This window comes from Girardinichthys multiradiatus, chromosome Y (assembly GCF_021462225.1).
Source record: "Girardinichthys multiradiatus isolate DD_20200921_A chromosome Y, DD_fGirMul_XY1, whole genome shotgun sequence".
NCBI classification, from domain to species: domain Eukaryota; kingdom Metazoa; phylum Chordata; class Actinopteri; order Cyprinodontiformes; family Goodeidae; genus Girardinichthys; species Girardinichthys multiradiatus.
This window is the reverse complement of record NC_061818.1, coordinates 6,288,094-6,315,574: the sequence shown is the minus strand read 5'-3', so window position 1 is coordinate 6,315,574 and position 27,481 is coordinate 6,288,094. Positions and strand designations below refer to the sequence as shown.

Here is a 27,481-nt window from a genome sequence, read left to right as displayed (position 1 = left end):
TTCAATCCTCTCATTTATTTTTTTGAACTTATAGTGACTGTTTTAGTTTTTGTTGTAATAGTTTCGAATGAAACTGCAGGTTGGCAGGGTTTTTAAGCAGAATGAAAACATTCCTGGAATAGCATCTGTTGCACATTTGGCTGACCTCATGGCACAAGCCACAGGCAGGTGACAGAAATACCTGTCAAAAGGAGGAAGAAGCTGACTATCATACAGAGAAAGACAGGGGGGGAGGAAGAATTCAATGCGTATGTAGATCACACAATCAGAGGAGAGCAAAAGCAACACAGAGAGACAGCAGAAGGAAAGCCAGACTTGTTTTTCTTGTTTCTCAGGAAGGTAGGACGTCTTCTTGTAAACACCCAACACTCGGTGCACATACAGTTAAACTGGAGGATTAGTGACTGTGGCTTGGACTTGAAAGCTCACATCTCAGCAAAAGGTACAGTAATTAATCTGGTTTTAATCTAATTTTTTATGAAGGGAATGAGAAATGAAGATGAAAATGCAACTGTCAAATGACCCACAGCTGTTTTGTTCCATTACAAGTATCTTTGGAAATCTGAAACCTTGTGGCATTAGAATAATTCATTTATTTGTATTGCATAGACATTGGTTTTTCTGTGTATTTCATGAAAAATAACAGCTTAAAAAAGTTCAGCAAAAGGAAGGAAGAAAGTTGGAGAAAGTCAAAGTCATACCTTTATACCACCCGTCATTTTTCATTCAACGAGTGAAGTTTCTCTGATGGTTGTGTCAGGACGGCATACGTCATCCTGGTCATGGTGGTTTTTCCTGAATTAACTTCTCCGTAATTTTTTTGTGGATGACGCCCAGGATTTTTCCAGGACAAAACCCTCAAAAAAAGAATTTCTTTGTTAACAACAAACTAAGATAGGGAGATCAACCAATTTTATAATTTAATATTTTGAACACAATGCAAGATGTTAAAATGTAAAAAAAAAAAAAAAAGTGTAATAAAAAAATCGAAAAGTAAATAATTTATGTTAAATTCTGCAGTCCCTGGGAATTAAACAAAACATGACTTGAAACTAATCATTTTCTGTGGGAAATGTGTTTTTAATGCACCTGAACCAAATTATTTCTTAGATGTTTGGAAAAAGTAAGGAATAAAACAAGTCTTCAATAACAAGTCTTTTGAGGAAACTAAAGCGACTTTTCCTGAAAACAGCTGGTGGGACAGGGTGGCTACTACTAACTACTAAAGTTGTTTTACAACTATTTTACACAGAACAAGATACCAGACACCAGATTTTTCTTAAATGTCGTGGTGTTTTAAAGAATTTATGGTGCCATGCACTCTAACAAGATGTCCAGAGCCTTTGGAAGACAAATAAGCCCACATCATCATAGATCCACCTCTGTACTTAAAAGTAGGCATGAGGCACTTTACCAGTTAATTGTTCTTTGCTTCACATCAGACCGATATGGTAATTTGTAGCAGAAAACCCTGATCTTTGTCTCAGTTAACCAAAGAGCACGATTTCAGTTAAACTCCAAAAGCTGTAGCACACTTTACATGTTTATGTTTGTGACGGTAGGACAGAAAACTGCTTGGCAAGTAGAGTGCATCAGATGATTGTTATAGAGACATAGTGACCCCAAGATGCCACCCCTTTTTCCTGTAATTCAACTGTGCACACTGTGTGGTGGTATTTATGAGTCATTATGCAGCCCGGTGGCAAGTGACTAAAAGAAATGGGCATCAGTTACAGTGGTGTGAAAAAATGTTTGCGCCCATCCTGATTTCTTATTTTGTTGCATGTTTGTCACATTTAACTGTTTCAGATCATCAAACAAATTATAATATTAGTCAAAGACAATATAAGTAAACACAAAATGCAGTTTTTAAATGAATGTTTTTATAAGTAAGGGTGAAAGAAAATCCAAACCTACATTGCCCTATGTGAAAAAGTAATAGCCCTCTAAATCTCTTATAACTGCTTGGGCCTCCCTTAGCAGTAACAACTGCAATCAAGCGTTTGTGATTCAATTCAATTCAATTCAATTCAAAGATACTTTATTGATAACTTGCAATGAGTCTTTTCCAGTGCTGAGGAGAAATTTTTGCCCACATATCTTTGCAGAATTGTTATAATTCAGCCACACTGGAGGGTTTTCGAGCATGAGGAGAACTTTGACCAGCCCACTCCAAAGTCTTTATTTTGTTTTTCTTCAGCCATTCAGAGGTGGGCTTTCTGGTATGTTGTGGATCCTGCTGCAGAACCGAAGTTCGTTTCAGCTTGAGGTCACAAACAGATGGCCGGCCATTCTCCTTCAAGATTTTTTGGTAGACAACAGAATTCATGGTCCCATTCATCACAGCAAGTCTTCCAGTTCCTGAAGCAACAAAAGAGCCCCAGACCATCACACTACCACTGCCAAATTTTACTATTGGTGTGATGTTCTTTTTCTCTAATGCAGTGTTACTTTTAGGCCAGATTTAATGGGACGCACACCATCCAAAAAGTTCAACTTTTGTCTCGTTAGTCCGAGTGTTTTCCGAAAAGTCTTGGAGATCAAGATGTCTGGAAAACTGAGACAAACCTAATGTTCTTTTGGCTCAGCAGTGGTTTTCATCTTGAAACTCTGTCATGCAGGCGATTTTGCCCAGTCTCTTTCTTATGGTGGAGACATGAACATGCTGTTCTTTTGATGTTGTTGGGGGGTCTTTTGTGACCTCTTGGATGAGCCATCCCATCTCTCTTAAGGTAATTTTGGTTGCCTGGTCAGTCCTGGGAAGGTTCACCACTGTCCCATGTTTTTGTCATTTGTGGATAATGTCACTCACTGTGGTTCACTGGAGGCCCAAAGCTTTAGAAATGGCTTTATAACCTTTTCCAGGTGGACAGATCTCAATTACTTTCTTTCTCATTTATTCCTGAATTTCTTTAAATCTTGGCATGATGTCTAGCTTTTGAGGATATTTTGGTCTACTTCACTTTGTCAGGCATGTCATATTTATGTGATTTCTTGACTTAGAACAGATGTGGCAGTAATCAGTCCTGTGTTTGGCTAGATAAAGTGAACTCAGGTGTGATAAACCCAAGTTATGTTATGTTTTACCAGAGGGGGCAATCACTTTTTCACACAGGGCTATGTAGGTTTGGATAATTTTTCGCCCTTAATAATAAAAACCTTCATTTAAAAACTGCATTTTGTGTTTATCTGTGTTGTCTTTGACTAATATTATAAATTGTTTGATGATCTGAAACAGTTAAATGTAACATGCAAAAAATAAGAAATCAGCAGAGTGCAAACACTTTTTCCCACCACAGTATGCCATGTTTGTATCCTCAAACTGCATAAATTTAGGGTTATTATTAATGAAAGTTCCTAGATACACTGATCAACCTAAATGTACCATAGTATAAAAGAAGACTTGCTCCATTTACAATTATTTTAGGGCCGCTAATAGTAAATGACAGAACAATCATTTTCCAAGTTGGGATCTTATTTTTTGCCACCACTGAATAAATGTACTAATAAACGTTCAGATTGCTTTACACCTTTTGGGATGTGATTGTGCTACTACAAAACAAAAAACCTTTAACACTAAGGCTTATTACACAGCTTTACCAGAGGAGCCAACTATTGTTGCCAGTCAGTCCTCCTAACTTGTGTTAGAAGATTACTTTTACTCTGCTCCCTTCAAAGAAATGTCGACATCACCTCCTCAAGTGATTCCAAGAAAGCCCTCAGGTATCAAAGTGCTGACTCCACTTCAAGAGCAGTATCGTCCAGGTGTGCTGCCCATCATCACAGATGCTGGCAAAGGTATTTATGGTCACAATGACAATTTATACATTTCTTCCTTCGCATGACCTGAGTTGCTGCATGCAGTAAGCCTGACACATGGGGCAGAGTGCATCTGCAAAGTGTATCACCTTTTGCTTAAATTAGTCTGTTTTTTTGTTTGCTCAGAGAATGGTATCAGTGGGAAGACACGCCACATACTGCTGATGACTGCAGACAGAGAAGTTGTAAGTTTTACTGAAACCTTGGATACTTGTCTCTATTAGGTTAATCTCAATAAACCACCTTTTATCCGCAGATTTAACCTTACAAATCATCAAGACTGTATGAATGAAGTTACAAATTTATTCGCTAATATTGATGAAAAATGGGGCTGCACTTTGGCGCAGTTGGTAGCACTGTTGCCTTGGAGTGAGAAGGCGCTGGGTTCGAATCCCAGCCTGGGGTCTTTCTGCAAGGAGTTTGCATGTTCTCCCTGTGCATGTGTGGGTGCTCTGACTTCTTCCTATCCAAAGACCACCCATCCGTCCAAAAACATGACTGTTAGATTAATTGATCTCTATATTAATTCCCCTTAGGTATGAATGGGTATGTGTGTGGTTTGTTTGTCCTGTGTGTCTCTGTGTTGCCCTGCAATGACTGGTGACCTGTCCAGGGTGTACCCTGCCTCTCGCCCAATTACCGCTGGAGTCAGGCACCAGCTCCACTGTGGCCCTGTACGGAAGAAGTGGATAGAGAAAATGGATGGAATGGAAAGTTCAAAAATGAAATACCAAAATACATGGAAGCAGAGATAAAGCTCAGTTGTAATTTAGAAGAATAGGAAATTTAGTTACAATGTACTTAGCGGACAGGGCAAACTATTATGTGGTAATAGAGCCACATCTAGTAAGAAACGTTTGACATTTAAGATATTATTTTACATGTCATAAGTAATGGTTGCTTATTCTCATGGCTACAACATCTAATACATGACTAATATTTCTCAGGAAATCATGAATCACTGCTTTGACGATATGGAGAGATTCATGACTCGCTTGCAGCAGACAGCAGAAGCCCAAAGCATTCTTAACCAAAGGACCAAAAAGAGTGGCAAAAAAAGCAACAAAAATGAGAAGGGAGGTGAGGTGGTACATGTTAATGAAATGCTGGTGGTCACAAAGCTGGAAAACCTTTTTGTAACATAATCTACTGTATTGAATTAAGACACCTTTGGTCATAACTTCAGGGCTTGATTTGTTAAGGCTGTAGATAAGTTAAGGCAGAGAAAAACTGTTTTAGCATTTTGTTACATACTAAAACAAGCCAGCAGGCAGATTGCTGAAAAACGCTTTAAGGTAATTCAGAAAACTCTTGCATTTGTTGTGATGCCCCTCCTTTTGTCTTGAAGGCAGGACGAACCAATCTTAGTGGACTACTTAATGACTTAATGGGATGGTCAACCTGTACCGTTGCTCACCTTACCCTATAATCATTCACTTATTTCTATTTTGCTTTTTGTTTCTATCTAATACAACTATGTGACACACCTACATTCAGTCCTTAAATCATTATCCATTTTTGCCGGTTTAATGAATCTAATTTCAGCACATAGCTTGCGTAGACGGCTTGTCGCAATCATTAATCCAGTTTGTGTGGCTGGGAAATAAAACAAAGAAGTTGTCTCAGTCATCACAGAAAGGTTAAAGACTCCCTTCATTCTTCTGTGATGACCGAGCAGCTGGAATTTGACACATGTATTGACACAGTACATACAGCAACTAGTAATGTTGGCAGCCCTGGTGTGCAAAACCCTTAAAATAAGTAGGTCAAATGGAGACTTAGTGTGACCAAGAGGCCAATCCTTGGTGTGGTTCACTAGCAGTATGCCTTGGTGATTTTCTTTTTTTTTAACTCCCTTTAATTATTTAATGTTAAACAGTGAGGGGAAAAAAGGGTTATGCATCTTTGTATACACTGTTTTAACCATAAATATATTTAGTGATTTTCTAAAATAGGATATAATAGGATATGGCTGTAAACCTTATGGTGTATAAAATTCTGTGAATAAAGGCTCAGCGTAATAAAATCCCATGTTTTTTTTTACATGCCAGAGGTGAAAAGGAGATTATTAAAATCTCTTAAAGGTGTTTAGTTTGTGGCCTCGCGTTTTTGCTTCGTGTCTGTTTTTAGCTGCATGCTCTGTTCTGCTGTTAGAGTTGTAATTATGATTGCTCTCTCTGGTTCTGCAGACAACCTGTTGACCAAAAAAGCAATCCCTCCATCAGAGCTGGAATTTGTGGACATCTTTCAGAAAATGAAGTACTCCTTCTGTTTACTGGTAATATATATGCATCCACAGACTAGTTCTGGGATGTTAAAAGAGCTGGCAAGTGACCATGTATAAAAGTAATTTCTGTCTGATTTAGGATCGCCTGAAGTCATCTATCTCGCAGCCAGATGCACCAGATCTGCTCCACTACATCTTTGTGCCTCTTAGATTAGTAGGTCCTACTGTTTGTGTGTATTTGATTAAGTGTTTCCCCTCTTGTTTCCTTTTTCTGTAACTGGAGTGGTATCCATTCTCTGTTTTATAGATGGTGAAAACAACTGGAGGGCCAACATTAGGTGCATCTGTGGAGAGTCCAGCTATGACCAGAGGTGCTGTTTCTCTGCTCCAAGCGCACCTGACTGAAGAGGAAAAGGAGCTGTGGAGATCACTAGGACCCAACTGGACCTCTCACAGGTCTGTGTGTTTCTCTTTGTACCAATCTCTGGTTCCATTTACAGCATCACTGTTGTAACAAGACCCTTCTCTTTTCCTAAGTTTGGAGCGGACTGTTTCTGCTCCTCCATATTCACCTGTCTTCCTGGATGGGTGGCAGCCACAGGCTTATGACTCAGCCTCCCAGCTAATAGAAGATCCCATCCAGTTACAGCACAAAGAGGATGATTTCAATGAAAGCAGACAAAAGCAAAGTCAACAGGAACATGCTCATCCTGCAGCCAAGAACCACGGAGAAGGGACAGAAAATGTGTAAGAGTTTAGTCTGGAAAAACATGGCTGATGGAACATGAGAAATTATGACATTTACGCCCAGTGACTCTACAGACCCATTCAATATTAGAATATTATTGAAAAGTTTTCATATTGATTAAGTACACACAGACTAATGTTTTAAAGCCTTGAAAACATTTCAGGCTAGAAAAGTACATCAAATCATAAAATAAATAATACACAAATGTGGGCTTAATAAAAAGTATATCTGATGCTATCTTAAAGGTTTTGACTTTTAAATGATACTTTTAATATGACAACAGAGTCTCATTGGAAAGCATATTCTAATTTATGGAATATGACTCTATGTAGTTATAATAAAAATTCAGTCAGACTATTATAAAAGTCCTCTTCACACCAGATTGGGATCTTCCCATGAACATTTATTGCGAGCTGCTTGATGAAATTCATTTTGCTGCAGCCAGATCAGTGGCAGAAGGAGATGTGCATGACAGCTGCATGGCTAAAGTGGCAAAAGAAAATTACCTGGAGCCCTGCTAGCCAGATGTAGGGTAGGCTGGCATGATGCCATTTTGGCTTATCTTTTCTGAAATTCTCTGATGACCAAGCAACGCAGGTGAGTATGAGTTACATTACAGTGCTGGCAGTGCATGCTCTGTGGACCCCAGAAAACCTCTCTACTACACCACACTGACCTTCCAAATTCAGGCTAATATTAATGACGTGGTTAAGACTCAGCTTGGTGTGAAGGGGGGTAAACAAAAGTAGGTAGTAGAACAAAAATTATTTAGACCTTACCATACTTTAACAAACATTGTCATTGTATGTGTTACATAACTTCTTAATGTAATTTCAGAAATGAAAATAGGCTTCCACCAAACGGCGAGAGAATGTATTACTGTAGTTATGACTTTGTGGCCAGAAACAGCCATGAACTCTCTGTGCTGCATGGAGAAACACTTGAGGTACTGTGCACACCTACACGTGGTCTCAAAGATGATGGACCGACCCGTAGAAGCAGAACTATACTGATTTAACTTAACTTTCTTTAGGTCCTTGACGCATCAAAGCAATGGTGGAAGTGTCAGAATACATATCACGAAATAGGATTTGTTCCCTCTACCATTCTGGAGCCTCTGTCCGCTGTGAATAACACAGAGAGAGACCATCCAGCGCTTCGAACAGAGTCAAAGGTACAAACATGCTTTGTTTGTGTTTCTGAAAGTGCTCTGCAACCTTCGTTTTGAATAACTATTGCTTAATTCTCAACAGAAGGTTGCTCTCATCCCCCAGACAAAGAGTTTCTCCTATGCCGCGTCGAGGACAGATGGGTTTAGCAGGACTGCTACCAGCCCAGCAGATCGAGCTAAGAGCATGATGCTACCATCTAACATTATGTCAAGAGAAAATGACCGAGGTAACCCGCCAGACCATGCAATACAGTAAAATTATAAAGAACAGTTAAACAAAAAAAACATGAGAACCCCCATGCTTCTTCACTGTTCCTTGATGCTAAACATGTAGTTAGGCCCAAAATGATTAGATTTTTATATATAACAACAATAATTAATAACTTTATTTGTAAAGCTAAAGATAAAAACACAATAAAACATCATTCATCATATCATTAGCAAAGCTTCAATATTTACAGTCATTGGTATGTAGAGCCCTATGATTTACTCGTACTCGTACTCGTCGTCTTCCGCTTATCTGGGACCGGGTCGCGGGGTCAGCAGACTCAGCAGAGACGCCCAGACGTCCCTCTCCCCAGACACCTCCTCCAGCTCCTCCGGGGGGAGCCCAAGGCGTTCCCAGGCCAGCCGAGAGACATAGTCCCTCCAGCGTGTCCTGGGCCGTCCCCTGGGCCTCCTCCCGGTGGGACGTGCCTGGAACACCTCCCGAGGGAGGCTTCCAGGAGGCATCGGGTATAGATACCTGAGCCACCTCAACTGGCTCCTCTCGATGTGGAGGAGCAGCAGCTCTACTCCGAGCCCCTCCCGGATGGCCGAGCTCCTCACCCTATCTCTAAGGGAGTGCCCGGCCACCCTATGGAGGAAGCTCATTTTCGCCGCTTGTATCCGGGATCTCCTTCTTTCGGTCATGACCCAAAGTTCGTGGCCATAGGTGAGGGTAGGAACGTAGACCAACCGGTAAATCGAGAGCTTCGCTTTTCGGCTCAGCTCTCTCTTCACCACAATGGACCGGCACAGCGCCCCCATTACTGTGGCAGCCGCACCGATCCGTCTGTCGATCTCCCGCTCCATTCTTCCCTCACTCGTGAACAAGACCCCGAGATACTTAAACTCCTCCACTTGAGGCAGGAACTCCCCTTCAACCGGAAGAGGACAGGCCCCCCTTTTCCGGTCGAGAACCATGGCCTCGGACTTGGAGGAGCTGATCTTCATCCCAGCCACTTCACACTTGGCTGCGAACCGCCACAGCGCATGCTGTAGGTCTTGGCTAGAGGGGGCCAGCAGGACCACGTCATCTGCAAAAAGAAGAGACGAAATCCACTGGTCCCCAAACCAGACCCCCTCCGGCCCTTGGCTGCGTCTAGAAATCCTGTCCATAAAAGTTATGAATCAGAATCAGAAAAGCTTTATTGCCAAGTACGTTTTTGGACATACAAGGAATTTGTTTTGGCGTAGTCAGTGCAATACAATACAAATTAAACAGTATAAACATATCTACAATATAATATAAATATATGTGCACAGTTTTAAGTGAGTGAGTAAGTATAGAGCAGTATACGATGCAAGAGCAATACAACAGTGCAGATGATCAGTGTGCAAGTATGGCAGTGCAAGTAAAGCAGGAGTCCAAGCTGAGCGTTAATGTAACGCATAGAGTTACAGTTTACAGGTGTCCTGTCAGCAAAAAAAAAGGTCAGTGTCAGTGTGGTTTCCAGGCTTTGTTAACAAGGCTGGTGGCAGATGGGAAAAAACTGTTCTTGTGGCGTGAGGTTTTGGTCCGGATGGACCGCAGCCTCCTGCCAGAGGGGAGAGTTTCAAAGAGTCTGTGACCGGGGTGGGAGGGATCAGCCAGAATCTTCCCTGCCTGCTTCAGGGTCCTGGAGGTGTACAGTTCCTGGAGCGACAGTAGACTGCAGCCAATCACCTTCTCAGCAGACCGAATGACATGCTGCAGCCTGCCCTTATCCTTGGCTGTAGCAGCGGCGTACCAGATGGTGATGGAGGAGGTGAGGATGGACTCAATGATGGCTGTGTAGAAGTGCACCATCATAGTCTTTGGCAGGTTGAATTTCTTCAGCTGCCACAGGAAGAACATCCTCTGCTGGGCTTTCTTGATGAGGGAGCTGATGTTTGGCTCCCACTTGAGATCCTGGGAGATGATGGTTCCCAGGAAGCGGAAAGATTCCACAGTGTCAATTGTGGAGTCACAGAGGGTGATGGGGGCAGGTGGGGCTGGGTTCTGCCTGAAGTCCACAACCATCTCCACTGTCTTTAGAGCGTTGAGCTCAAGGTGGTTCTGGCTGCACCAGTCCAACAGATGGTCCACCTCCCATCTTTACGCGGACTCGTCACCATCAGAGATGAGTCTGATCAGGGTGGTGTCGTCCGCAAACTTCAGAAGCTTGACAGACTGGTGACTGGAGGTGCAGCTGTTGGTGTACAGGGAGAAGAGCAGAGGAGAGAGAACACAGCCTTGGGGGGAACCGGTGCTGATGGTCAGGGAGTCAGAGACGTGCTTCCCTAGCCTCACGCGCTGCTTCCTGTCAGACAGGAAGTCAGTTATCCACCTACAGGTGGAGTCGGGCACACTCAGCTGGGAGAGCTTCTCCTGGAGCAGAGCTGGGACGATGGTGTTGAAGGCAGAGCTGAAATCCACAAACAGGATCCTGGCATAGGTTCCTGTGGAGTCCAGGTGCCGGAGGATGAAGTGAAGGGCTAGGTTGACTGCATCATCTACAGACCTGTTGGCTCTGTAGGCAAACTGCAGGGGGTCCAGGAGGGGGTCAGTGATGTCTTTTAGGTGTGAGAGCACAAGGCGCTCAAAGGACTTCATCACCACAGAGGTCAGGGCGACGGGTCTGAAGTTATTAAGCCCTGTGGTCCTTGGCTTCTTGGGAACAGGGACGATGGTGGAGGACTTGAAGCAGGCTGGCACATGACATGTCTCCAGTGAGGTGTTAAAAATGTCTGTGAAGACTGGAGACAGCTGATCAGCGCAGTGCTTCAGGCTGGCTGGTGAGACAGAATCCGGACCAGCAGCTTTCCGGGGGTTCTGTCTCCTGAAGAGTTTGTTTACATCCCTCTCCTGGATGGAAAGAGCCATCCTCGGCGTGGGTAGGGGGCTGGTGGGGGGGAACTTCAGGGTGGGGGTTGGAAGTGCCAAGGCCCCTCTTGAGGTTGGAGAGATGGGGGTGGTGGATTGTGGCTGCAGCTGTTGGGGGGCGTCGTGGGGGATGGTTGCAGGACTGTCCCTTTGTCTTTCAAAGCGGCAGTAGAACTCGTTCAGGTTGTTGGCGAGGCGTCGGTCGTTGATGGAGTGGGGGGCTTTCGGCTTGTAGTTGGTGATTTGCTTGAGCCCTTTCCAGACAGACGCAGAGTCGTTGGCTGAGAACTGGTTTTGGAGCTTCTCAGAGTACAGTCGTTTGGCCTCTTTCACTGCCTTGCCAAACTTGTACTTTGCCTCTCTGTATATGTATTTGTCCCCACTCCTGAAGGCCTTTTCCTTATCCAGTCTTAACCTTCTGAGTTTAGCTGTGAACCAGGGTTTGTCGTTGTTGTAACTCACCCTGGTGCATGATGGTACACAGCTGTCCTCACAGAAGCTGATGTAGGAAGTCACAGCCTCTGTGTACTCGTCCAGACTGTTGGTAGTAGTCCTGAACACATCCCAGTCTGTACAGCCTAAACACGCCTGGAGATTCTCCACAGCCTCACTGCTCCACTTCCTTGTCGTCCTCACAACAGGTTTGCAGAGCTTTAGTTTCTGCCTGTATGCAGGAATCAGGTGGACCATGATGTGGTCGGATTGGCCCAGTGCAGCACGTGGGATGGCGTGATAAGCGTCTCTGATGGTGGTGTAACAGTGATCCAGAATGTTGTCCTCTCTGGTTGGACATTTTATAAACTATCTATATTTGGGGAGTTCGTGGGTCAGATTACCTTTGTTAAAGTCACCAGCGACGATTACTAAGGAGTCCGGGTTGGTCCGCTCCACACTCAGTATCTGGTCGGCGAGCATGCGCTGTGCGACCTGCACGTTAGCTTGCGGCGGGATGTAAACACCGACCAGGATGAACGAAGCGAACTCACGAGGGGAATGGCAAGGCTTACAGTTTATGATGAAGGATTCCAGGTCTGGAGAACAGTGCTGCTGAATCACTGTCACGTCGTTGCACCAACCACTGTTGAGGTAAAAACAGATTCCTCCACCTTTCGCTTTGCCGGAGAGTTCCGTGTCTCTGTCCGCTCTGTAGAGCTGGAATCCTGCCAGCAGCAGCGCAGAGTCCGGTATTAATCCACACAGCCAGGTCTCCGTGAAGCACAAAACTGCCGATGAATAAAAGTCCCTGTTTTTCCCCAACAGCAGTTGTAGTTCCTCAATTTTGTTGGGAAGTGAGCGCACGTTAGAGAGAAATATTCCAGGTAACGGTGTTCGTAGTCCACGCTGGCGAAGTCGTACCAGCACCCCAGCCCGTTTCCCTCTCTTCCGGCGTTTCACCGCGTGAACAAAGGTGAGCGCACCTTTGACCAGAATGTCCAAAAATTCCAGAGCAGTAGGCAGAAAAGTTGGAAATAACTCCTCTGGTGTAGTAGCCCTGATGTTCATGAGTTCTTCTCTGGTGAGAGAGCTCCGGGTACCATCACAGAAGACCGTTTGAAAGCAAAAAACAAAACAAAACAATGCGCACCAACACGCCGAGGCGACCATCTGCGGCACCATCTTGGATAACTCCCAGGACCAGTGACAAAGGGCAGCCCTGCCGGAGTCCAACATGCACCGGGAACATGTCCGACTTAGTGCCGGCAATGCGGACCAAACTCCTGCTCCACTCGTACAGGGACCGGATGGCCCCTAATAAAGGGCCCCCGATTGCATAGTCCTGGAGCACCCCCCACAGGGCTTCACGAGGGACACAGTCGAATGCCTTTTCCAGGTCCACAAAACACATGTGAACCTGTTGGGCAAACTCCCATGAACCCTCGAGCACCTTGTAGAGGGTATAGAGCTGGTCCAGTGTTCCATGGCCAGGACGAAAACCACACTGCTCCTCCTGAAGCAGAGTTTCGACTATCGGCCGGACTCTCCTCTCCAATACCTTGGCATAGGCCTTACCAAGGAGGCTGAGGAGTGTGATCCCCCTGTAGTTGGAACACACCCTCTGGTCCCCCTTCCCATGAAGGGGGACCACCACCCCAGTCTGCCAGTCCAGAGGCACTGTCCCCGACCGCCACGCAATGTTGAAGAGGCGTGTCAACCATGACAGCCCAACAACATCCAGAGATTTGAGGTACTCAGGGCGGATCTCATCCACCCCCGAAGCCTTGCCACCTCGGTGAGTTCAGCCTGGGTGATGAAAGAGTCCAACCCTGAGTCCCCAGCCTCTGTTTCCACCACGGAATACGTGATGGCAGGATTGAGGAGATCCTCGAAGTACTCCTTCCACCGCCTGATAATGTCCTGAGTCGAGGTCAGCAGCATCCCACCCCCACTATAAACAGTGTTGGCGAAGCACTGCTTCCCCCTCCTGAGGCACCGGACGGTTTGCCAGAATCGCTTCGAGGCCAACCGGTAGTCCTTCTCCATGGCCTCACCGAACTCCTCCCAGGCCCGAGTTTTTGCCTCTGCCACAGCCCGGGCCGCAGCACGCTTGGCCTCACGGTACCCGTCAGCTGCCTCAGGAGTCCCACAAGTCAACCACAGCTGACAGGACTCCTTCTTCAGCTTGACAGCATCCCTTACTGCCGGTGTCTACCACCGGGTTCTGGGATTGTTGCCGCGACAGGCACCGCAGACCTTATGGCCGCAGCTACGGGCAGCAGCATCGACAATAGATGCGGAGAACATGGTCCACTCCGACTCTATGTCTCCAACATCCCCCGGGATCTGGTCAAAGCTCTCCCGGAGGTGGGAGTTGAATACATCCCTGGCCGAGGGCTCCGCCAGGCGTTCCCAGCAGACCCTCACTATGCGCTTGGGCCTGCCAAGTCTGTCCGGCTTTCTCCTCCTCCAGCGGATCCAACTCACCACCAGGTGGTGATCAGTGGACAGCTCAGCCCCTCTCTTCACCCTAGTGTGCATAACATGCAGCCGAAGGTCTGATGATACGACAACAAAGTCAATCATCGACCTCCTGCCTAGGGTGTCCTGGTGCCAAGTGCACTGATGGACACCCTTATGTTTGAACACGGTGTTCATTATGGACAATCCGTGACTAGCACAGAAGTCCAATAACAAAACACCGCTCGGATTCAGATTGGGGAGGCCTCTGTACTCTGCACTACCGCTCGGCTGGTAGGCCGAGACGACAGTCAGAGACCTCTCTCCAACCCGAAGGCGCAGGGATACGACCCTCTCATCCGCTGGGGTAAACCCCAACACGAGACGGCTGAGCTGGGGGGCAACAAGAAAACCCACACCAGCCCGCCGCCTCTCCCCGTGGGCCACTCCAGAGTAGAAGAGAGTCCAACCCCTCTCAAGGAGATGGGTTTCAGAGCCCACGCTGTGCGTGGAGGCGAGCCCGACTATTTCTAGGCGATATCTCTCGACCTCCCGCACAAGCTCAGGCTCCTTTCCCCCCAGCGAGGTGACATTCCACGTCCCTAGAGCCAGCCTAAGCATCCGGGGATCGGGCCGCTGAGGTCTCCACCTTCGTCCGCCACCTTCGTCCGCCACCCAAACCTCTTTGCACCGGTCCCTCACGGTTCCCCCTGCAGGTAGTGGGCCCACTGGGGGATTTAAATTAAATTAAATTTAATTGAAATATAACTGAAAACAGTGTAAAAAAAACATAAATGAGATATTTACATTTGGAAATGGGACTCACTGGCAGTTCGAGCCACAACAAGATTTCTTTTTGGGATTAATTAAATATTCCGAAATGAATTAACAAGTGGAGGTGGTAGAGGAGTATAAATACCTCTGTGTTCACCTGGACAACAGACTAGAGTGGAGATGCAACTGTGAAGCCATCTACAAGAAGGGACAGAGCAGACTGTACTTCTTGAAGAAGCTTAGGTCCTTTGGTGTTTGCAGCAAGATGCTGCATATCTTCTATAAGTTTGTTGTGGAGAGTGTGATCTCTTCTGCCATCATCTGCTGGGGAAGCAGCATCAGAGCCAGGGACTTAAAAACCTCAACAAGCTGATAAAAAAGGCTGGCTCTGTTCTGGGGACTCCTCTGGAACCTCTGGAGATCATTGTGCAAAGAAGGATTGTTCAAAAAATAAAGAACATTATGGAGAACCCTGAGCATCCTCTTCATGAGACTGTCCTACAACAACAGAGTGTCTTCAGTCAGAGGCTTCTTCAGATCGGAGCGCTACAGGAGATCCTTCCTGCCCTCAGCCATCAGCATCTACAACAGCTCTTTGAAGAAACCTTCATAATGAGCTACAACAACATTTAATTTCTCTTTGGGATTAATAAAGTATTTTTGAATTGAATTGAATTGAACATAAGGATTGCAGGACCCATAAATTGTTCCACCTGGGCAGTGGATTTCTGCAGCTCATTAAGTTACTATGAATCTCTTGACTGCACTAGACTGCCCAGCCTGTTAGTTTAGAAGAATGCCTTAGCAAGTTTTCTATTGTGCCATACTGTTTCCATTTTGTTTAATGGACTGTATAGTGTTCTCTGTGAAATGTTTAAAGCTTGAGGTATTGTTTCTTGACCCTTCTTTAAACTCCACAACCTTCTCCCTGATCTGTCTGCTATATCCCTTGGTCTTCATGTTCACTAATGTCCCCTAGTAAACCTCAGAGGCTTTCTAAAAAAAGCTCTACTTATGCCGAAGCTAAATTACACTCAGGCAAATTTATAGTGGTTGATTATGGAGGCACAGGATTTTATTTCATGAAATCGGAGTAAGGAGGGGTGAAAAGCACATCACACCTTTCAGATTTTTATTCGTAAAAAATACTGAAACCGTGAATAATTTTCCTCCCTTCCTTGGTTTATCATATAAAATCCAAATAAAATACATTGAAAATTGGGGTCTTCAAATGAAAATATGTGGAAAGGTTCAGGGGCTGTTGGTATTTTATGTGTCACTGTATCTAATGTATAACTAAATAGGACTCTGGGATAAATGGACTCATTTGTGATACTTTGTTGGAACTTTGCTGCAGCCATATTTAGTTGTTTATTTGTGGATCTTTTTTACATTACTTTTACTTCTTAAGCAAATATAATGCTGCCTAAATAACAATGCCTAAAAAAACAGACAGCTCATATCTTTTAATTCAACATCCTTCTTCCCATGATGTTGGAGCTCCTGTAAAGAAGATCTCAAGATATGAAAGAAAAAAGTTAACTTCCTGCAAATCTGGACATCAATATTATCAGGCTCTTGGCATTATGCCTACATTTAATTTATAATTTACTTAATTTTGTGTTGATATACACATATTCCCATACATACACGTAGCTCTTTGTTCTACATCTTCTCCACCAAACACAGCTACTTTAACATTTTCTTTATTTCTAAATCCCACTTTGAAAACAAATCTGCTGTCATTTAAAACAGTAAAACTGTGTTTTTTCCAGTGTATAGCTACCATACTTGTGAGAAGTTTATAACCACATTAAATTCTTTGTTTTTTGCTTACTAGCAGCCACACTTACTGGCACACTCCAGTTCGCCAGGTTTTTTGAAGGGCTTTCAAAGATTTTCTCATGACCTTGGCTGCTTTTTTACTCATTGTCTTTCCTGTTCTTATATCTAAAATGAAAAAATGTTTTATGGGTGAAGTGTCAGGCCTATGACACCAACAGCAATGGATGATAGGATCTTAAAGTACTAGAACAAAATCCAACAAAGACCTCTGAGAAACCTGAAAAATGCAGCATCCATCAGTTTCTTTGCTTTCAGTTGATAGCACTTGAGGAATCAACCTGTTGCAAAATCTTTATAAACCTTCCTTTTGATTTCATTTAAAGTCCGTTCTTTTTTAACAACACATTGTGTCATCACTTAGCTTGGGCCTAAATTATACTAGACAAAAAACAAGAGGAAAAAATCAGTGTACTGTACACCATGAAGACTGGTTCCCTTCCCCATCTGTATGACAATGTTTTTTGCCCTTCAAACAGTCCTGGTTATGAACGATGAGCTTCTGCAGCGGCTGGCTAAAAAAAGGAACTTGATTGATCAGATGGAGGTTCCCTCCACAGCTGGCAACTCGGTCCCCCTGAACTACCACTCCCCAAGTGCTGAGGTGAAGGCCTGGCTCATTGCGAAGGGCTTCAGTCAGAGGTGAGTGTTGAATACAACTTCAGCAAAATTATGCTGTTTTTATTACCCATAACAACATAAAATGTAGAGGATCAACTGGTTTGAAGAATCGTAATGTTTAACAAAGGTTATTTGTAGGGCTGAAACAATTAATCAGATTAATCGATTATTGAAATAATTGACAACTAATTTAGTAATTGAATCTTTAACTGGAGTATACAGACTCTGAAACATGCCTTTGCTGAAAGAACAACCCACTCAGAGCAGTAATTAAGCCATAATTGTAAAAAAAATATATAATATTTTAGATGAAAACCTTCATTGTCTTCGTTGTCTGTAATTATGCTCTATCCAGGACTTCTCAAGTGGCAAAGCTTTAGCTTCACCTAAGCCTAAGCATTGTTCATGTTTTTACAAATGGACTTTGCAAAATGCAATTAAATGCATTGTCACTATTTTTTTAATTTAAAGACTTTATTATTAAAATGTTATGTTCCGGGCATTGACTTGCATTTAAATGTCATTTACAATGCATTTACAACACTTTGAGTGTCTCGTTACTGAAAAGCGCTATATAAATAAACTTACCTTACCTTACCATTTAAAGTGCACAGTAAATGTTTGTTTTTTTAAGGTCAAAAAACTTGTTTATTGAACTATAATAATTTACTAAGAGTATCTCTTGTTAGATTAATTGATTAATCGAAAAAATAATTGCTAGATTAATGGATTACTACACTAATCAATAGCTGCAGCTCCAGTTATCTTTTAGAGCTGATGTGAAACCTTGTTGCTTACAGTATGTTTCAACTAAAATTAGCACAAAGTTGTTGTTGTAACAATGGTTTTTGGTAATAAACCTAATCCATTTGGAAACTCACTTATTTTCCCTTAAATGGTGAGCACAATTGTAAGGAAAATGCATTTGTGAGTTGAGCAGCATAGTTGAGTTCCTGGATTGTGTCAACTATCCAGATCTTCTCTGTCTAACAGTTTTCGGTGCAGGCAGTGTGATGGTGTGGGGTAGTATGTCCTTCAGGCAAAGAACAAGCTTGTAATCATTTCAACGCAGAGTGATGTTAAGGTGAAATTCTGCAAACAGTGGCAATCCCATTTTTCCACTATTAAGGACCGATCCTCATGCTCCAAGATGTCAACGCTCGCTCCCACAGTACGGGGTTTGTCAGAAATTCCTCCAGAATTTGGGAGAGGAGAAGATGGAATCGCTTCCCTGCACTTCTTGGGTCAGAGTGGCCAACACAACTGCATCGGCTGACTTGCTGCAGATGCTGGTTGAAAAATAGGATGCAATCCCACAGCAGTGGGTGACAAAGCTGGAAACAATGATGAGGAGGAGGTGGTGTGGTTGTGGACAGTTCTCCCACATTTTGCTGATTGTTTGGTAAAGGATTACACTTCTAAATTGGTAATATGTTTTGATATCTCAGACTTCAATCAGCCGTTCAAAAGTGACACCAAACACAGGTAAAAAGAAGAAAAAGATGCTTGACATTGCCAGAGACAATTTGGCGAGCTTTCATGGGGGCATACTCAACTTTACTGCTCAGTCCACAAATGCATTTTCTTACAAATGACACAATTTAAAGGATACAGGAAGGTTTTACAACGCTATAAGATTTATTGCCAAAAAGCATTGTTACAGCAAATAAATAATCAATCAAATGCACATTTCATTACTCTAAATACAGAGTTCTCCAAGGTGAATGTGAGAGGTAGATCTTGAATCAGCTTTAGATTCCTCCAGTTTAAACTACTGGCTGCTCTCTCTTAAGCCTCTCTCATTCTGTCTTATATTTTCATATTTAATTTAAATTTGACACAAAGCCAGCAACAAACTAAACCTTCTCTTCGCAATTCTTCTGTCAGGACAGTCCAGAGCCTGGGAGTTTTGAATGGAGCGCAGCTGTTCTCCCTTAAAAATGAGGAGCTCTGCCGTGTGTGCCCCTTAGAAGGAGAAAGTGTTTACATGCAGATCCTGGGACAGAAGTCCCTTCTCGAGGTTTGTACAGTGTTGTTCTGGATGTTCCCATGTGTTTGTCTCTGTGTTTGTACGGTTATGCTCGGGTTAAGGTGGCTCCAGCCGTTTGTTTGCTTGTCCCTGACTGATGCACAGACTTTCATCACTTTGCCAAATTGTTACTAAACTGACCTGCATTCAAAGTGAACAAGAACAACAAAGCAATCAATTCTTTTTGATTTTTCATTAACTAATAACCCACATATAATATGCTATAATTTCACTTATATTGAATATATCCTTAAAACCTTTAAATTTGTAATTTATTCAGCAAGGTAAGACTGATAATGATAGTGTTTGAGCCTCTTTGACCTATAAATAGTGGTATGTCCCTAAATATGCACATGTGAAAAAATGGTTCGGGGTACAAAACAGGACTTCACATCTGTAGTTTTAAAGACCATGATCCACACAAAGTTGAAAATCATTAAAAACCAGTACCACACTGACTAGACATTAACTCTCCGAAATGACAAAAGACATTGTTGGGGAAAGGACTTGTCTGATTTTATGACAAATATCTTTTAATGTAAATATAGTGGACAATAAAGTAAGAACGGTGCGTTTAATTCATATCAGGTTTTAGTTCTCTAAAACCTGATATGAATTAATGAAAGATATATATAATACACAAATAATACAATAATACATTGGACATAAAGAGATACATACCTTCTAGCCCATAGAATTATATCCCAAGTCTGTAGGATCATTTCTGCAAGTGTCAGGCAGCCTGGCGTTGGTATTATTAGTCAGCAGTGGTTTTTGAGTGGATCTCTCCAAGGATGCCACGTTTTTCCAGTCTCTTTTGTGTTGTTTAGTCATTAACCCCAGCCTTAACTAAGGCAACAGAGCTCCGCAGTGCTTTAGATTTTGTATTGGTTCCTTTTATGACTTCCTTGATTGGTCACCAAGGTGTTCCTGGAGTAATTTTGGTTAACCGGCGACTCCTGGAATGGTTCACCCCTGCTCCATGATTTCTTCATGTTTGGTTGATGGCTTCATAACCCTTTCCAGAATGATTGATGTCAATTTTTTTTAAGTTTAACTAGTTTTAGGTTCTCATCTTTTCTTTAATTTTTTTAGATCAGGGAATGGTGTGTTGCATTTTGAAATATTTTGCCTACTTCATGTTATCAGAAAAGTTATTATAAAGTGAGTTCTTGATTCTACAGCTCTAGCATTAATTAGACCAGTGGACCAAAAAAGGTGGCCAATTACAGTTAACTCATTTAATGAGGAGGGAAATTATGTTTTACCATAGGGCCATGTTGGTTTGGATACTTTTTTTTCCTATAATGAATTAAATCATAATTAAAAATGTATTTACATAGGGTATCTTTGTGTAATTTTTTAAAACGATGATCTGAAACATTTATGTGACAAACAAAAAAGCAAAAACAGAAGAACTCTGATAAAAACTCTTATAAAAAAGTGATTTTTTTTTTTGTTCAATATTCTTCTTGCCAGGATGTGCGCAAAGTTTCTGAACTCGAGACGGTGAGGGAGAAGTGAAATGTGATGACTGACCTGGATGAGAAAATAATAAAAGAAGCAGAAATCCACGATGACTTTAAGAGATAGGAGAAGAAATTACTGTACATGAAGGTTACATAAATGTATTAATTAAACAGAGTAATATCTGCACTGCCACGCAAAAGTTTCTTTAATTTTTTTGTGTTTTTCTTATTGTTATTACATGTTTTAAAAGAAATTTTGCTAACGTTGTTCTTACTGTTTTTTGTCCTTTTCTAATATGGTATTAACCAATATGTTTATTACGCCAAAACACATCCTGAAAACAGCAGAACAGAAGTAAGCCTTTATTCATATTGTACATGAAGGTTACATAAATGTTTTAATGAAACAGACTAATAATTGCACTGACATGAAAAAGAAAAAGTAATTTCATGTTTTTTTAAAATAAACTTTCACAATTACAGTTTTGATTCTGTTATAGTTAACGTCTTATTTCATATCCTTTAAGCTAATATGTGGACAATAACAATGCAAAATAAAAAATGAGACAAACAAATGTAAAATGTTTACATTTGTCCGTAAAACACAAAAAAAACGGATAAATCCTCTGGGTTTGCCACAGATTATCCACTTTTCTGTTTGTTTATTTCCCATTTATTTTTATTATGCCACTTTGTACAGCCACATGTTTCAGTCTAAATGTACAAACATATCACATTAAAAAAACATTAGTATTAATTTTCTCTTGTTTTCAAGACAGCAAAAATGATTATTTGCTCCATTTACTATTGTGTACAACATAGAAACATACATAAACTGAATATTTGTATCAGTACCCATCAACAGAGGTAATAAACATATTTGTAATGTTTATTTGAAGAATGGCAAATCTTCTAAATCATTACTTTCTCAAACTAAGTTCAACATGATCTTCCAAGTCATTGGTATAAGTTCTGACAAGGTCTTAAACATGTTTGATCTGAAATAACCGATTCGAGGCGACCCTGCAGATGTCAACACATGCAAAAACACACATTCAGTTACAGAAGAAGGTAAATCAACATGATGTGAACATACTGTTGCTTCACCTGAGTTTTACAAATAACATTCACTAGAGGTCAAATTTTACTGTGTACACAACAAATGACCTTTCAGATTACTCTATCCAGATTGTGTAACCTTGTCCTTATTTGGCGTCTTAATATCATCACAGGTGGAAAGATGCATCTACCTTAAGTATTTATTACTCATTTTAGATATTTTGATGCATAATGTTTACAAATGTGCCGCTGCAGTTATCTATATCAGAGAGGTCATAGAACGACAAGTAAACAAATGCATACAAGAAAAAATGAAGGGGGAGGGGATGTCTTAAGGAGGATTTAAGCTAGTAGGTGACATGGTGAAAAATGAAAATTGGGCCTATAATGGCCATGATTACGGAGAAATGTTCGGCTGACAGCTTGTAACTTTACATATCGCAGATTATTTCATCTAATTGCAACTTTTCAACCTCATCGACCCCTGCTATGCAAAAGTAATTTTTAAGGTTTTATTTGTTTTACTTGCCTTCAGCACTAAATACAACAATTTCTCCACGTCTTATTTTGCAGGGATCAGTATGTGAAAAAATGTCCTGACAACATTTTTGGCAGGAATAAAAAAAAAACACTAGCATGGTTATATTTTTGGATTAATGTGTCCTACCCCCTATAATGAACAAATATGTCACCTTCTAAATGAGAAGACAGAAATAACGAAAAATAAAGCAAAAGGTCAAATGCCTATGGCAGTAGCTTAGACATTCATTTTGTGTGGAAAAAAACTAAAGGAAGAAGATTCTGATCATTGCCGGTAGATATTACAACATACTTCTGGTTTAATTTCAATCCTTTTTTTTTCTCTGTTATTACTAAAGTTTAGTGCATGACATAATGATGGCTTCAAAACAAATCTTGCCAGATGTATAAAAAGTGGTTAAAATGCGACATTCTTGTGACATTAGTGGCATGCTCAAAAAACAAAGCAGTATTGGGCATTTTGTAAGTGGGCTGCAGTTCAATTGCTTTTTCCCAAATAACTTGCCAAATACACATCAACACACTAAATGGGACATAGGGACATAAAAGTTGTAACTTTAGAGTGTGAAAAGATTTGCTTTAACAAAGAGAATTTGTATGATAGAGTGTAGAGGAGAGGTTCAAATATCAACATTTTAAAAAAATATATAATAATATTAACAATAATCATGGTCTTTGTGGTTTACTATTTTACATATTAAACTTTTAAGTAACTCAACCATTAGTTAGAAACATGTTAATTACAAATGATTAAAACACGTGCTGTTCCACGTAAAAAATCTTACACAACATCAACAGTTTAGTTTGAGTGCATTTCTGAGGTAAATCACTGAGATAGATCATTGAATATGGCTCATGTTTTTCAGTCACCTTTGGTCACAATATCTGAAGTGACAGACCACTGAGCAGCAGGAAAAGAGGCAGTAAATCTAACTGTCACTTCCTTCGATTCACAGCTCGCCAGTGCTAATCTGGTCCCAGCAGTTCCAGTCCAAAAGGTCTTTGGCTTGAAACCACAGCTGGATCTCCTTCTCAGCACCCTCCACTGAATCGCTGGCATGGATCACGTTCCTTTAAATGAGCAATGCTTTTAATTACTTGATCTCAAAGACATAACTTGTCTTCTCATAGGCTTAATGTTTAATCATAAAGGGAATTTTCATTAAATTGCAAAAGTATTCATACCCCTTGAATTTTTCACTTTTTCTCCTTATAGTCACAAATTCTTTAGTGGGATATTACTTTTATTAAAAAAAAAAAAAAAAGAAAAGGAAACATATACATGTTGTCCCAAAATTGTACAACTAAAAATCTAAAAAGATTGGCATGTTTTTGTCAAGACGTTGTACAACTATTTTCTGTCGCAATTAAAGCTTCAGGTCATTTGGGTCATTTCTTTGACAGCTTTTCACATCAAGGGATGGAAACTTATACTTCCTCTAAAAAAAAAAGCTCAAGTTCAGTCAGCTTGGATGTAGAACATTTCAAAACATCAGTTTTCAAGCTCTGACACAGATCCTTTATTGTACTCAGGTGTGGACTTTGATTAGGGCATTATAACACGTGAATATGCTTTGATCTAAAAAATTCCATTCAATTACCTGTTTTTGCAGCTCCAAACAGAATTATCCTGTATTTTATTTCTTCCATCTTCCCATCAACTCCAAACAATGTATTCAGGATTACTGTATGTTCAGAGTAGTTTTCTCAAATGGTTTTTAACACTAGACTAAAAAGTTCAGCTTTGGTTACATCTGTGGTTTGTGGAAAACTGCAAATGGGATATTCTTTAATAAACAACTTTCTTCTTCACTCTCTCCCATAATAGCCAGATTCACAGAATGCATGATAAATATCTGTCATGTTGACCAATATTCCCACCTGAGCTGTGAAGCTTTGTGGCTCCTCCAGAGTTACCACAGGTAGAGAAGTGCTTGCACGGTCTTCTTCTTCCCTGGCCAGTCAATTTAGGTGGACAGACTTGTCTTGCTAGGTTTGCAGTTGGGCCAAACTCTTTCATATTCAGATGAGGGATTGAACAGTACTCTGTGAGATGATTAGAGCTTGGCTTTTCTTGGGTTTCAATGTGCTGCTTGTAAAATGCCTTCACAGGACAGCTGTACACTGCTACACTGATATTAAACAATCCACACTTGGACTGGATTTAATTTAGGGGTATCAGAGTAAAGGGGGCTGTGTATACACTGTACACTTTCTTCTTTGGAAAAAAGTTGAAAATCATTAATTTCCCTCCCATTTCCCCATTGCGAACTGCTTGGTGTTGATCTCTCATATAAATAGCCCAAAATCTTAAACAAATACAAATAAATGAAGCTGCAATAATTATTTTGCAAGGTGCTGTAAATATGAAATAACATGAGGCTACCTGCTGACATGAATGCTGAAATCCCCTCTGACAGTCCCTGCCTGGGCCTGAGCTGGATTAGTGTGTCCCACCATAGTCCGCGATGTCTGAACAACATTGTGCCCTTCCCATACCTAAACACAGATAAAGCAACACACATACATTGCAGCGAACTGATAAGCAAGGACGAGATAAAGCAAACGAAATGTAAAAACTGAAAGGAGCCCAAAACCAGCAGAAAAAAGGGAAGCCCTCACCATCACAACCAGAGGTCCTGAGGTCATGTAACGCACTAGACTGTTATAAAAAGGCTTCGTCCTCAGGTTACAGTAGTGCTCAGACAGGACATCCTGAGATGCCTTCACATCAAACAAAGCTACAGTTAGCAATTAAAAAGATGGCGTTCTCTTCACACAGTGTCAATGCACAGAGCTAATGTACCTGCAGCATCTTCAGGCCCACCAACTTGAAACCTCGCTGCTCGAACCGCTGGATTATCTGTCCAACAAGACGACGCTGAACTCCGTCTGGCTTTATGGCAACGAGAGTCCGCTCCCTTACATCTGGGAGACCTGCTGTGACAAGAGAGGGAACGCAGGAGTTAATATACAGCTCAAATGCATACATATTGGTGGAAGTATTGGTTATCCACAGGGAAGACTAATGATTATCGAAACTCAATATCTTGGAGCAAGGAAACACATCTCCTAGTGCAATCTTATAAGCAACCATGGTTGTCACCTTATAACAGTGCACAGCAAGCCATTTAAAATGCATTGCATGGCCTTGTCTTATTCTAGATTTTTTTGTTAAATGATCACTCTGAAGTGCACAAGTAACTTTAACTCCCTTACCTGTTTACAGTGCAGGCATACAATGCTCTAGGCAACAGATAGAGATTTTTGATAGTCTTGCTAAAATAACCAAAGCATCAACTGCCAGGTGGCCAGTGGGGCTACAGAAGCTATGTTGTTGAAAAGTAAGGGTGTCTTCACATATGAAACACTTTCTTCACAAATTAAAAATGTTAAACTATACTGAGAACAAGTAGAACAGTCCTCCTCAAATTCTGCATGTGATTTTTCATTTATTTTATACTGTGTATTTTCTGTAACTATGGTGCATTTCTTTGGCTTTTGTTCTTTGCCACACTTTGATTTTTAGGATTTTCAAAAAAGTTCAATACCAGACAGATAACCTGGGTAAATATAAAATGTGCTTGGAAAAAAAAAACTATCCAAACTGACCTGGCACTATGCGAAAATATAGGCCCCCTACTTGTTAAATCACAAATTAACTGTCATTAACCCATTTTTTTTGGACAGCTGAGTTAAAGTTTACAAGCCACACTCAGGCCTGATTCATGTCTTGCCTGTAGAATCAATATATTGCTTAAACAGAACCTGTATGACAACATGAAGGAGGTTACAAGAAACAGGTGAGAAAAAGTCACTAACATTTTTGTCTGAAAATGGTTACGAAGATATTTCTAAAGCTTTGGGGTTGCTGTGAACCCCAGTGAGACGCACTGTCCACAAATGGAGAAAGTATGGAAAATTGTGAACCTTCTCAGGCTGGCTTATTAATTTTTTTCCAGAGCACTGAAATTGGATTTAGATGCTTGGGGCATGTTCGAAAATCTTCCTCTAAATTCTGCAAAGAAGAGTGGGCCATAAATCCTTCACAGGGTTGCAAAAAATACTCTTTGTTACACAAACACCTGATAGCTGCTGTTTTGTTAAATGGTACTGCAGCCAGTAATTAGGTTCAGGAGGCAATTACTTTTTCAAACATGGTCAGGTTGGTTTGGATAACACTTCAGACATATCTTTGTCTAGTATTAGAATTCGTTTTATGATATGAAACATTTAAATGTGACAAAAAAGAAAACAAAAGAAGAAATCTGTAAGGGAGCAAAACATTTTACACAGTAGCCTATAGATGAAGTCCGATTTTTTCTTTTTTCAGTTAATAAACAATATAAACCGTTCATTCTCCATGCATGTTTACACGTTAGAACATGTTTTAAACCAGTTTAGTTGTACTCCACAACTACTGATAGGGGCCACAACACCAGGAGCGCATGAATGACTGCATGTGATCCATTAAAACACACGAGACCCGCCACGGGAGCAGCTGAGTGGTGGTAGGCCGGCGTCATGCAAGACGTGAACAATGACGTATTAGTGGACTGGTTGCAAGTTCGGGTCCATAAAAGTTCGGGTATAGGCGACGGTGCTCTACATTCGCCAAAAAAACGCAGACGACGTGCAGTTTCAGACGGAAACCGCGCACCTCCGAGCTTTTTGTTGCCACACACGTCCCAGCCATGAACCTTTACGACACTTATGACCCCATGCTTCTGGCGTGCGAGTTTGTTGTCAAATATTTTTCTTTGGGTTTGGGGGGAAACGTTGCGCTTCGGGGTTAAAGTCTCCGACTCCAGTGAACTCTGCCCAGAGATCAGCGTCTTTCATTCAAATGTAAAACCCGATTTCCAGAGCAGAGTTGTTCAGGTAAGCACTGAATGAAAGATTGACTCTAAGCACCACTAATGAGGAAAAAACACGCAGAATACACTTACGGAAATGGACGATTAGTTAAAACTCTTCACTTACTTGATTTGCTCCTGTGCCAGAAGAGCCCGGGTCCCCACCGAAACGCACAGAGGAGCCCGCATGGCAGACTTCTGCGGGTCTCTGGACCCCCTGTGAAAAAGTGTTTAAGAGCTGTGTGGAAAATGCTGCGCTGCAACATGACTGTGCGTTCCACGCGTGTTTTTGTCAGACTCTAGAGTGAAGTCAACCCTCCTCAAT

General features: G+C 41.7%; 2 protein-coding genes across 5 annotated transcripts; one reads left to right on the top strand and one right to left on the bottom strand.

Annotated features, from left to right (window-relative positions):
• Positions 1-219: 219 nt before the first annotated feature.
• LOC124863740 (epidermal growth factor receptor kinase substrate 8-like protein 1) lies at positions 220-22,436 on the top strand. 3 transcript variants are annotated; one of them, XM_047358203.1, is made up of 14 exons: positions 220-442; positions 3,679-3,798; positions 3,946-4,004; positions 4,767-4,899; positions 6,009-6,097; positions 6,186-6,260; positions 6,354-6,502; positions 6,584-6,793; positions 7,632-7,740; positions 7,828-7,968; positions 8,069-8,192; positions 17,062-17,224; positions 19,091-19,223; positions 20,712-22,436. In XM_047358203.1, exons 2-14 carry the CDS (start codon positions 3,681-3,683, stop codon positions 20,754-20,756), a joined length of 1,548 nt encoding a protein of 515 aa, XP_047214159.1. In that variant the 5' UTR covers positions 220-442; positions 3,679-3,680; the 3' UTR covers positions 20,757-22,436. The 3 variants fall into 3 exon arrangements, with proteins under 3 accessions (XP_047214159.1, XP_047214158.1, XP_047214160.1); XM_047358202.1 differs by having other exon boundaries at positions 8,048-8,192; XM_047358204.1 differs by lacking the exons at positions 3,946-4,004; positions 4,767-4,899 and having other exon boundaries at positions 8,048-8,192.
• LOC124863741 (nucleoside diphosphate kinase A-like) lies at positions 21,049-27,481 on the bottom strand. 2 transcript variants are annotated; one of them, XM_047358206.1, is made up of 5 exons: positions 27,284-27,481; positions 25,107-25,237; positions 24,923-25,024; positions 24,687-24,799; positions 21,049-23,371 (listed from the first exon to the last, which is right to left on the bottom strand). In XM_047358206.1, the coding sequence occupies exons 1-5, from the start codon at positions 27,420-27,422 to the stop codon at positions 23,251-23,253; spliced, it is 606 nt and encodes a 201-aa protein (XP_047214162.1). In that variant the 5' UTR covers positions 27,423-27,481; the 3' UTR covers positions 21,049-23,250. The 2 variants fall into 2 exon arrangements, with proteins under 2 accessions (XP_047214162.1, XP_047214161.1); XM_047358205.1 differs by having other exon boundaries at positions 25,107-25,240; positions 27,284-27,479.

Bases quoted from the DNA above. Each gene is read 5' to 3' on its own strand.
- LOC124863740 (XM_047358202.1), top strand. From the start codon at position 3,681: ATGTCGACATCACCTCCTCAAGTGATTCCAAGAAAGCCCTCAGGTATC. The intron at 4,900-6,008 runs GTGAGGTGGTAC...CTGGTTCTGCAG, and splicing joins CAACAAAAATGAGAAGGGAG to ACAACCTGTTGACCAAAAAA. The intron at 6,261-6,353 runs GTAGGTCCTACT...TCTGTTTTATAG, and splicing joins TCTTTGTGCCTCTTAGATTA to ATGGTGAAAACAACTGGAGG.
- LOC124863741 (XM_047358205.1), bottom strand. From the start codon at position 27,422: ATGTTGCAGCGCAGCATTTTCCACACAGCTCTTAAACACTTTTTCACA. The intron at 25,241-27,283 runs GTAAGTGAAGAG...CTCTTGTCACAG, and splicing joins CTGGCACAGGAGCAAATCAA to CAGGTCTCCCAGATGTAAGG. The intron at 23,372-24,686 runs GTAGCCTCATGT...GCTCATTTAAAG, and splicing joins TTCAGCATTCATGTCAGCAG to GAACGTGATCCATGCCAGCG.